At 46.6% G+C, this 11,773-nt stretch overlaps 1 protein-coding gene across 2 annotated transcripts in view; it reads left to right on the plus strand.

The window, feature by feature from the left end:
* LOC134447359 (filamin-C-like) overlaps positions 1-11,773 on the plus strand; it is a 38,975-nt gene that overhangs the window by 16,930 nt on the left and 10,272 nt on the right. For both annotated transcript variants that reach the window (XM_063196791.1, XM_063196792.1), the window contains 18 exons: positions 564-1,161; positions 1,654-1,827; positions 3,614-3,776; positions 4,008-4,168; positions 4,412-4,579; positions 4,773-4,896; positions 5,110-5,266; positions 5,668-5,857; positions 6,108-6,131; positions 6,411-6,655; positions 7,107-7,203; positions 7,327-7,596; positions 7,910-8,083; positions 8,209-8,370; positions 9,053-9,256; positions 9,636-9,788; positions 9,978-10,100; positions 10,408-10,653. In XM_063196791.1, coding sequence (XP_063052861.1) covers positions 564-1,161; positions 1,654-1,827; positions 3,614-3,776; positions 4,008-4,168; positions 4,412-4,579; positions 4,773-4,896; positions 5,110-5,266; positions 5,668-5,857; positions 6,108-6,131; positions 6,411-6,655; positions 7,107-7,203; positions 7,327-7,596; positions 7,910-8,083; positions 8,209-8,370; positions 9,053-9,256; positions 9,636-9,788; positions 9,978-10,100; positions 10,408-10,653 — 3,433 coding nt within the window. The remainder of the gene's footprint in view (positions 1-563; positions 1,162-1,653; positions 1,828-3,613; positions 3,777-4,007; positions 4,169-4,411; positions 4,580-4,772; positions 4,897-5,109; positions 5,267-5,667; positions 5,858-6,107; positions 6,132-6,410; positions 6,656-7,106; positions 7,204-7,326; positions 7,597-7,909; positions 8,084-8,208; positions 8,371-9,052; positions 9,257-9,635; positions 9,789-9,977; positions 10,101-10,407; positions 10,654-11,773) is intronic.

Genomic DNA, 11,773 nt, shown 5'->3' on the forward strand with positions numbered 1-11,773 from the left:
ATAACAGAACAAGCAGTTTGGGTGTCAACTACAGAACTGTCTCTTTCCCCTAGTGCAGTGGTCCTCAACCTTTTTCGAACGAACGGCCCCTTGACCTCCTCATCAGTCTGCCACCCCCCCAACCCCCCTAAGCCCACTCAGCTGTATCCTTCTCAACGCCCCCCTGGGGCTCCCCAACCACCCCCATTGAGAAACACTACCCTAGTGCTTGTGTGGTCTTTGTATGTTGAGACAAGTCAGAGGGGTGTCTCGTCAGTAACTCCAAGTCCTAATGGGACTAATGGGAATGTAGGTTCCCAAATTATTGCATCGGCTATAGGTGTGCGAGTTCCATTCCTTGCTGCCGTGTCTTTGTATGTTGGAAATATTTAGCAAAACTGTGATATAAATTAATAAAACTGTTTAATGTAGAATACAGTACATCACTTGTATACTTAGATGTAAGATATAAGATGTACTTGTATACTTAGACACTTAGATTTAGATACTGTACTGCATATTACACCATTGTTTCACAACACAGCCTTTTAATTCAACCTTATGCTTTACTTCATCTTGTTCAGGTCCGTGCTTATGGTCCAGGTCTTCAGGGCGGCATTGTGGGTCAGCCCGCACCTTTCGGCATCGACACCAAAGGTGCCGGCGCCGGCGGACTGGGCCTGACCGTGGAGGGACCCTGCGAGGCCAAGATCGAGTGTCAGGATAACGGCGACGGCACATGCTCCGTCTCCTACCTGCCCACCGAGGCCGGCGACTACAACATCAACATCCTGTTCGGCGAGCAACACATCCCCGGCTCCCCCTTCAAGGCGGCGGTGCGCCCTGCCCTGGACGCCGGCAAGGTGGTGGCCAGTGGACCGGGCCTGGAGAGGGCGAAGGCTGGCGAGGCCGCCACCTTCACGGTGGACTGCACGCGGGCAGGAGACGCCGAGCTGACCGTGGAGATCGTGTCGGAGACCGGCGCCAAGGCCGAGGTGCGCATCCAGAACAACCAGGACGGCACCTTCTCCGTCACCTACATCCCGCCGTTCCAGGGCGTGCACACCATCACCATCAAGTACGGCGGGCAGATGATCCCCAAGTGCCCCATCCGCGTCCAGGTGGAGCCCGCAGTGGACACCAGTGGGGTCACGGTCTACGGCCCCGGAGTGGAGCCCAGAGGTGAGGCACAAAGCAAAGCACGCGATTTGGGCTGTGCTTGGCATAGTTCATTTTTTCAGTGTTAATTCAACTCTTACTGTAGAGGGTAGGTCAAGCTAAAAAACCGTTCAATTCAATTCCCTACCAGTTGAATTAACACATTACAAAGTTTACTCTGTCTGTGTAGGATGAGCAATTAACTTAATTGCCCACTGATGGGATTAATCAAGTTTTTTGAATGAATCTGAATCTGATTCAATGACATGTAAGCTATGGGTATCGTAGCCCCTGAGACGTTGTAATAGTCACTGAAAAAACGTAACTACCATAGTACTACACTTCTATGACAGTGCACAGGGCCTTTAGTAATACATTACGACTTGGTCATTGCCAAGAATTTCTGGTAACAGCTAAATATATTTATAACAGGGGTAGTGTCTTACGGGGTTAATATGAGAAATAAAATCCATAAAAGAATGGATCCCTGACTTGGCAACACCAACCCTTTCCCAGGTGTGTTCCGCGACGTGACCACCCACTTCATCGTGGACGCCCGCGCCAAAACCAAGAGCGCCGGCAGCAACGTCAAGGCCCGGATCATGAACCCCTCGGGCAACAGCACGGACACCTACATCACAGACAAAGGAGACGGAACCTTCCGGGTGGAGTACACCGCATACGAGGAGGGTGAGTAGAGCAAAAAACCCTGACCACCACAAAAACCTGAAGCAGAAGCATTGTATAATATTTATTACCAGCAAAAAAGAAGAAAAAAATCCAGTTAGATATCTCTTCTGCTGCTTATTTCTCTAATGAGAGAGACATATTCTTTTGAAAATTACTTATTACTGTGTTCCTCTGGGAGTATATTCTGGGTAGAATACACCGCATACAAGGAGGGTGAGCAACGCAAAACCCCTGACCACCACAAGAACCCTGAACCAACAGCCAACTGAGACCAGTTTGGGCGGCCAGCAGAAAGGGGCTTAACCTTGAGGACAAACAGAGAGGGCTGTGTAGTGCACTGTAGTGACACTTTGAAGCTTTGAAGATTTATTTGACACAGTATTCTAGGAGGATTAGACGAGACACATGATCAGTAGAGCTGGAAGAGAAGAGAGATGTACAAGTGAAAAAAGTTAGTGACACAGAACGAAAGGATGGGGATGGGGATGTGTCTACAGGAGATGAATGGGACCAGGTGTCGCTGTGTCCCCTAGTGTTTTGTGGTCAACAGGGAGTGAGTGATACAACCACTGAGTGAAGCCGTGGAGAAGACGAGATGTAGAGGAGGAGGGGTAGAGGAGGGGTGGAGGGAGAAGGGGATGTGATCTGGGGGCTTTGGGGGAGAGAGAGATAGCAGCACCAGTGGCTGGTGGCCAGATGGAGTGTGGAGTGCAGATATAAATAGGAGGTGTGCTGGGAACAGAGGCTCTTAAACTCAGACAGGTATGTGTGTCATGCCAGATTTCAGCAGCCGACAGAAGTACAGAGAGAGAGAGCCGACAGAAGGACAGAGAGAGAGAGAGAGAGAGAGAGAGAGAGAGAGAGAGAGAGAGAGAGAGAGAGAGAGAGAGAGAGGACGACGACGGCAGTTTAGTCATGTCCCTGACTCCCTTCCTCGCTTCGCTAATACTAAACAAGCGTCCCGAAATAAAGGCTTTAGTTATGTCTGCCTGCCGGAGTTATCTCCTAGACATAAGTCACAAAATAAACTGCCCCACCAAAGTCTGAACATGCAGGCAGGCATCTAAAAATGGTCAGTAGTAGAAAAACAAATGGCACACGATATAGCCTCTATTGTGACATGCGGTATGCTCATGTTATGCAAGTGTAGCAGTGGGCAAACTCAACTTTTAGAGTAAAATTAACAACTATGGGTGCACGAAAAAAACTTCAAACTTAAAGAGGAGAAAAATCCGCACTCACACCCATCTCATCAAAAGCCACAAAAGTCCACACTGTTACATGTTATGCACCCATTCAGTATATTAATATACAGTGGTAGCTTTGTTTAGTTTTGTGGTGCAGTAGTGTAAGGTGTCTGCGCTTTGTTAAAGGGACACTGTGTGAGATTTTTAGTTGTTTATTTCCAGAATTCATGCTGCCCATTCACCGATGTTACCTTTTTCATTAATACTTACCACTAGCATCAAATTTTAAGTATTCATTATGACTGGAAAAATTGCACTTTTCATACATGAAAAGGGGGATCTTCGCCATGGTCCGCCATTTTGAATTTCCAAAAATAGCCATTTTTAGCTGCAAAAGTGACTGTACTTGGACCATACTAGAAAATATTTGTTTATTACTTGGTAAGCTTTCATGTAAGTATCAAATTTAATAGGCAGCCCAGTTTCAATGAGCAGCATCGTTGCAGTACCTTTTTTGACCATTTCCTGCACAGTGTACCTTTAAGGTTTGCGGTAGTGTTACAGTAGTGTAAAGGTGTCTCTGTGTTTGCTTTGATCAGGTATCCATCTGATTGAGGTCCTGTATGAGGATGTTCCCATCCCCAGCAGCCCCTTCAAGGTGTCCGTGGTGGAGGGATGCGACCCAACACGCGTGCGCGCCTACGGACCCGGCCTGGAGAACGGCCTCACGAACAAATCCAACTGCTTCACAGTAGAGACCAGGTAGGATGTTAAAAGGGATAGAAAAAATATGAAGATAAAAAAAAAAAACATAAAAACTACTTGGCACTGAAATGAATGTACTGTAATGCTCTGACAGTTGACAGTTGTACAAAAATGTAGCTCTAGTATACATCAGTCTCACATCTCTCTTTCTCTCTCTTTCTCTCTCTCTCTCTCTCTCTCTCTCTCTCTCTCTCTCTCTCTCTCTCTCTCTCTCTCCGTCTCTCACAGAGGTGCAGGCACTGGTGGTTTGGGCTTGGCCATCGAGGGGCCTTCGGAGTCCAAGATGTCTTGCAAAGACAACAAAGATGGCAGCTGCAGTGTGGAGTACGTGCCCTTCATGCCTGGAGACTATGATGTCAACATCACCTATGGCGGACAGCCCATCCCAGGTACACTATTCTCTCATCACTCATATCACTCTTTTGTTTTGTGAGATATCTTGTAGACATAAAAGTCACAAAATAAATTGTCCCAACGAAGTCTTAACATGCGGCCATAACTCTCAAATCACGACTCTGCCTGAGTGCCTTGTAATATTTTCATAACTAATTATTAATTAGCTATTTGGATTGTGTATAGCAGGATAATTGATCCCGGTCCTCCTGGTGTCTGGTGTCTCATGTGTTTTATAGGAAGTCCATTCCGTGTGCCAGTGAAGGACACCATCGACCCCAGCAAGGTGAAGTGCTCTGGGCCCGGACTGGGGCCCGGTGTGAGGGCCCACGTCCCCCAGACCTTCACTGTGGACAGCAGGCAGGCAGGACAGGCTCCTCTGGACGTCAAACTGTTCGGACCATCAGGTACAAAAGGACCTCCAAAATCATACAGTGGGTCTACTCAGCACTGTCACTGTCATCTGCTGATGATGAATAGCGTATACAGTGGCTGCTTATTTGGTTTGAGAGTCTTAGGTTGGGGTTTGAGAAAGGTATTTCAGTTTCACCTTGTGTTTGTACATAATTTCATTGTATGTTCATTGTCCTTCTTCTTCAGGTGCTGCTGAACCTGTGAAGGTGATGAACAACGGTGACGGAACTCACACCGTCAACTACACACCTGCCCAAGAAGGTCCCTATGCCGTGTCTGTCAAATACGCTGACACAGAGGTTCCTCGCAGGTGAGACCTTTTATCACCCTGCCACTTCTTCAACTCATATTGGGCAATCACTCTGCCACCTACAAATGTAGCAGTGGTGGCTTATTGCTTTTTTATTCACTGTATGACTGGCTCATCATCTCTCCTCTCCTCTCCTCTCCTCTCCTCTCCTCTCCTCTCCTCTCCTCTCCTCTCCTCTCCTCTCCTCTCCTCTCCGCTCCTCTGCCCTCACAGTCCATTCAAGGTCAGTGCGGGACCAGCTCATGATGCCAGCAAAGTGCGTGCCAGCGGTCCCGGCCTGAACACCTCCGGGGTGGCTGCCAGCCTGCCCGTGGAATTCACCATCGATGCCCGCGAGGCCGGCGAGGGACTGCTCACCGTCCAAATCCTGGTGGGTGCCTGGTTTCAACACCTCCTGCTGTGAACCTTAGGGGCCTTCAAAGCTGCTCCTCATGTTTTATTACTTGTTTGTTGCATTTGATGGCAGTGCCATCATTGATGGTGGTGTCATCGTCATTATTTACAACAGTGTTTCCCAACCTTTTTTGTCTTGTGCACGTACACTCCAAATCTTTTTGTCACACCATGATCCGCCCCTCTCTCTTGCTATATCTCTTCCTCTATCCCAATGTGACTCTGCTCCATACATTTGTTAGTATTACATTCATCCACATACCCGCTATTGTGTGCTTGTGTACTCCTAGTGGTACACAAAACGTATACGTACCCCTGGTTGGGAAATCACTGATGTACAACATTAAAACCTGCTGAATGTGATTTTGTTATTGACAGGACCCAGAGGGCAAGCCCAAGAAGGCCAGCATTCAGGACAACATGGACGGCACCTACACCGTGTCCTACGTGCCAGACGTGATCGGGCATTACACCATCACCATCAAATATGGCGGAGACGAGATCCCATACTCGCCCTACCGCATCCAGTCTCTGCCCACTGGAGATGCCAGCCAGTGTCTCCTTACAGGTCAGCTGCTGCTGCATATACCTGTTGCCAACATAATGATAGCTTTACAATCAAAGAGAATGGATTTTTGGTTTCAAAGAATCACAACACATCACACCAAGAGAATTATTACACACAAGATAATTGCTTCCACTGGTTCAATTGGCTGTTAACTTGATTTTGATGACTATGCTCAGTAATGCTTGTAGACTAGAGGAACCTTCTTTACAACAAATGTCTAATACTTTCTGTGCTTTTTTTCTATTTTCAGTTTCCATTGGAGGAAATAGAGTCTGTAAGTTTCTTTTAAATCATTTTTTTCTTATGTGACATAATTTTTAATTTCCCATTATAGTATGATGCACATCACAAATCTCATACCATGTAAGAGACTGTTTCTTGAAACCTTTGTTGATAACCTGTTAGCAACTTAGTAGATTGACAATGAGAAATTGCATTGTAGCCATGTAAGTTGCGAACTTGGTTAGCAACATGGCTGTCGAGAACCCCAACACCCAACAACTGTTGAATACTCGAAAGCTGATGTTCACCACATGGTGTCTCACCTCCACAGCAACGCTGGGACCAAAGATCCAGATGCAGGAGGACACGGTGATCACAGTGGACGCTAAGTCGGCGGGCAAGGGCAAGGTGACCTGCACCGTGCTCACACCCAACGGCATGGAGGCTGACATGGACGTGGTGGAGAACCCAGACGGCACCTTCGACATCTACTACACGGCACCCGAGCCCGGCAAATACGTCATCACCATCCGCTTCGGTGGACAGCACATTCCCAACAGCCCATTCCACGTCACTGTGAGTTCAGCAGTGGGGACATTAATGAATGAATGAATGAATGAATTAATTAATTAATTTATTTTGGCCATTCTTGATACTAAAAATGACAAAAAGGTGCACAAACAAGGCTCAAGACAAAAACTGTACATTGTAGCCGAAAAAGTAACAAAAAGAAGTCAGTGGGATAAAACTGCAGACGTTTCGGATCTAGTCTATTTTCAATGTCCCCCAGTAGCTATTTTTGATAAAATACCTGGAACAGACAACTGAACCATACATTCACATAAATTGTCGGGGATGACACAAAAAAGCCCCAAGGCTTATTTCCATTGTGGTCCCTAGATGGCAGGAGTCTTGCCACCGACTGTTCGTCTCCATGACGCACTTGTCTTGTCTTGTATGTGCACTTGTCTTTGTGTCCTACTAAGGACGCTTGCTAAATAGAGACAATTGCTTTCTATCTCATTAGGCTACAAAGGAGCCAGTCATTCCCAGGCAAGAGGAAGAACGATTCCGCCCACTCAACCTGGTCATCCCCTTCACTGTACAGCAGGGAAAGATTACAGGTGAGACTACACTTGTCGTTTGCAGACACACACACAAACTACAGCACTGAAAGGCACACACACACACACACGCACTAAACAAACGATTCTAAAGTGTTGTCATTTGGTGTTTTTGCTACCCAGGTGAGGTGCGTATGCCCTCCGGTAAGAAAGCCTGCCCCCAGATCACGGACAACAAGGACGGCACAGTGACGGTCAAGTACGCCCCGACTGAGAAAGGCCTGCACGAGATGGACATCAAGTACGACGGCAACCACATCCCCGGCAGCCCCCTGCAGTTCTACGTGGAGTCCATAGTCAGTGGTCAGGTGACCGCCTATGGACCAGGCCTGTGCCACGGCACCGTCAACAAACCAGCCACCTTCACCGTGGTCACCAAGAACGCTGGAGAAGGTACAACAAGCATTATACATCTTTTTTTTCAAGATACTATTTTGTCTTTTTAAGCCTTTATTTCTGATAGGATAGTGAAGACTGACAGGAAGTGAATTTGGTGACAGAGATGGGGTAGGGTTGAGAAATGATAACCCAGGCCGTATTCGAACCTGGGTGGCCCTGGACATGCAAGCCCATATGTGGGGGGCTTAGTGCACATGCATTTGACATCTTTCACACTAATTAGAGCATATTGTTTATTATCAGATTTGAATACAGTGCTTGTAACACTTTCAATGATCTGTCTTCTTCTTTTGACTGCTGATTTTAGGTGGCCTTTCCTTGGCTGTGGAGGGACCTTCCAAGGCTGAAATCACCTGCAAAGACAACAAAGACGGGACCTGCACCGTGTCTTACCTGCCCACGGCGCCCGGCGACTACAGCGTTATTGTCAAGTTCGACGACAAGCACATTCCCGGCAGTCCCTTCACTGCCAAGATCACAGGTAGACAAACAACAGACATCCAAACTCTGATTTTTAAAAACATCATAGCTTTTTTATGTCTCCTCTGTTGCCTGCGGTTTGTTCTTCATCGTCTGTTTTTCGCTTCGCTTGTCTGCGTGTCTCAGGCGACGACTCCCTCAGGACGTCTCAGCTGAACGTCGGCTCAGCAGCAGACGTCTCTCTGAAGATCACAGAGACGGATCTCAGCTCCCTGACAGCCAGCATCAGAGCGCCGTCTGGAAACGAGCAGCCCTGTCTGCTCAAGAGGCTGCCCAACAGGCACATCGGTAGGCAGGCAGCATCCATCACATCAGCATCCACCTCACTCAACCCTGTTACTTCTTGGCCTAGTGGTTAAAGGAACACTGTGTGAGATTTTTAGTTGTTTATTTCCAGAATTCATGCTGCCCATTCACTAATGTTACTAATGTCATGAATACTTACCACCAGCATCAAATTGTAAGTATTCATTATGACTGGAAAAATTGCATTTTTCATACATGAAAAGGGGGATCTTCTCCATGGTCCGCCATTTTGAATTTCCAAAAATAGCCATTTTTAACTGCAAAAATGACTGTACTTGGACCAATATTTGTTTATTACTTAGTAAACTTTCATGTAAAGATCAAATTTGGGAATAGGCAGCCCAGTTTCAATGAGCAGCATAGTTGCAGTACCTTTTTTGACCATTTCCTGCACAATGTCCCTTTAAGGAGATGGGCTTTAGATCAGTTCGGTTCATCATGGATGAAATGCCCTTCAGCAAGACACCTAACCTCAGATTGCCCCAGGGACTGTCACCATAATCCTAAAAAAATGTTTTTAAAAAAAAAAAATGTAAATCTCTTTGGATAAAACTTTGGATAAAAGTGTCAACTACTGTAAGTGTAATGTAATGTACCATAATAAAATACTTCGTCCTTCTCCGTGTGTAAATATCTCTCCATTCTCTCCCCTGCTGCTATACAGGTATCTCCTTCACTCCTAAGGAAGTTGGTGAGCACGTGGTGAGCGTGATGAAGAGTGGGAAACACGTGACGAACAGCCCCTTCAAGATCATGGTGGGCCCCTCCGAGATCGGAGACGCCAGCCGCGTCAAGGCCTTCGGGAAGGGCCTGGTGGAGGGCCACACGTTCGAGTTGGCCGAGTTCTTTGTGGACACCAGGAATGCAGGTATGGGATATTTATTATTACTTCAGAAGAATAAGAGTATGCATATCCCACCTCACTGTGGCCAGGTGCAGGACAAAGGCTTATCTGACAATGGAAAGTGTAGAAGTCTGCACACTGTAGCTCCTGATGAAACTGTAGCTTTTGACATGCCTGATGAAGACCTTGTTGGGTCGAAACATATGACTGGAATAAACCTTCAAAGCGGAGCTACAGTGTGAGGACTTCTACTCTCTAAATATTCATTATTACTACACTCAAGAGAGAAGTTGTAACTTTAATTTAATTTCCAATAGAATTTTTATTTGAAGGAACTAAGTGCATATAAGGAAAATGCATGTCACAGTGTCTAATTCCTTCCCACCTCTCTCCTGTGCTGTAGGCTATGGTGGCCTGGGGCTCAGTATTGAGGGTCCGAGCAAAGTGGATATTAACTGTGAGGACATGGAGGATGGGACGTGCAAGGTGACCTACTGCCCAACAGAGCCGGGCAACTACATTATCAACATCAAGTTCGCCGACAAGCACATCCCAGGTCAGCTTTATATCTAAAATACACTATATAACATTATATTACATTGCTCAAAGTGACTTATTGTTACTTACAGCGGGAGTTGGATATTGATTGCAGTCCAAAACTATGAACAAATGCAGTCATAGTGTGTGACTTCAGCAAAAGAGATGCTAAAGCTAACTGCTCTGTTTTTGGCGTCCATCTTTACAGGAAGTCCTTTCACAGTGAAGGTGACAGGAGAAGGAAGGATGAAGGAGAGCATCATGAGGAAGAGGCAGGCGGCCTCGGTCGCCTCCGTGGGCAGCACATGCGACCTTAACCTGAAAATCCCAGGTGCGAAGAAACACACTGTGATAATATTAGGCATGATTAGCCACCAAACAAGTCTAGTCTACCATTGTATTCTGATGAGTGTCTTCTGGTGAACCAACCAACTTGGCTGTGCTCATCTGCCTTTCTCTGCCTTAGTGCTCAAATTGGTGCTCTGTGTGCACACAGTTACTTATTCATACAATTTATTAGACTGATTTGTGTCCGATAACTAATTGTGCATACAGCTCATGGCATGGAGGCAGCTGTATGCAACAATCACCGGTACTTATTAATTAATTAATGTTTGTTTGTTTCTCTCTCTCCTCAGGCAACTGGTTCCAGATGGTGTCGGCCCAGGAGCGCCTGACCCGCACGTTCACCCGCAGCAGTCACACCTCCTACACCCGCACCGAGCGCACCGAGATCAGCAAGGTGCGCGGCGGGGAGACGAAGCGGGAGGTGCGCGTGGAGGAGAGCACGCAGGTGGGGGGCGACCCCTTCAGGGACATCTTCGGAGACTTCCTGGGCCGCGAGAGGATGGGCAGCTTCGGGAGCCTGACCACCAGAGCTGAAGGTACACAAGACTCACAGAGAAGTTCGTCCGATGACCAAAATGAGAAAACCGAAATGTCGACTCCTGTGAAAATGAGAGAATAAACTGAAGAAACTTTTTTTTTTTTAAATGAAAAAATCCTTAAGGATTGTGTGTGAACTTTTCTTTTTTTAAACTGTCACTTTTGTTTGTTGTTGTTTTTTAGTTTTCAGAGTGAAGCCCATCCATTAACTCACTGACATTTCATGCCATTTCACAACGACTCAAACGAAGTTAAAATCATTGTAATTTCTGAACTCCCATGACTACATGACCACTCCATTTCTGAACTCCCATGCACACTCCGATGCCCACTCTCACAGACAGCAGACAGAGAAAATAAGGCAAAAAGGGTTTGCAAGATTGAAGGGTTTCATGCATGGTGCTTTAAATCCTGCATGGGCAGTTGACAAAAATTCCCATGCCAACGGAAAATCATAATCACTTTGAAATATTTGGTGATCTCAGACATGCAATTGTGTAGAGTAGTCTTCAGGTGGAGGATTCTATAAGCACATGTTGGCCTCATAAATTGTGTCGCTACTGAGCGAGTGAGCCGAGCGAGGAGTATTGAGCTCCCACATGGCTCCTGTCATAATTAATGTTGTGTCAGCCTCTCTCCCCTCTCTTTCTCTCTCTCTCTCTCTCTCTCATGCTTTCTCTTGCTCTTTCTCTCTCTCGTTCTCTCTCTCCCTCCCTCTTTCTCTCTTTCTCTCTCTCTCTATTTATTTATCTCTTTCTACCTATCTCTATCGCTGCCTCTGTCTCGATGTCGCAATCTCTCTCTCTCTCTCTCTCTCTCTCTATCTTTCTCCCTCTCTCTCTCCCACTCGCTCTACTTATCTCTATCGGTTTCTCTCTCTTTATCTATCTCTCTCTACCTATCTCTACCGCTGTCTAGATGTCTAGATGTCTAGATGTCTAGATGTCTCGATCTCTCTCCTTCTCTCATTCTCTCTCTCTCTCTCTCTCTCTCTCTCTCTCTCTCTCTCTCTCTCTCTCTCTCTCTCTCTCTCGCTTTCGCTCTCTCCCTCTCTGTCTCTGTCTCTGTCTCTCTCTCTCTCTCTCTCTCTCTCTCTCAATCTCTCTCTCCCCTGTGCTC

This window comes from Engraulis encrasicolus, chromosome 4, assembly GCF_034702125.1.
Source record: "Engraulis encrasicolus isolate BLACKSEA-1 chromosome 4, IST_EnEncr_1.0, whole genome shotgun sequence".
NCBI classification, from domain to species: Eukaryota; Metazoa; Chordata; class Actinopteri; order Clupeiformes; family Engraulidae; genus Engraulis; species Engraulis encrasicolus.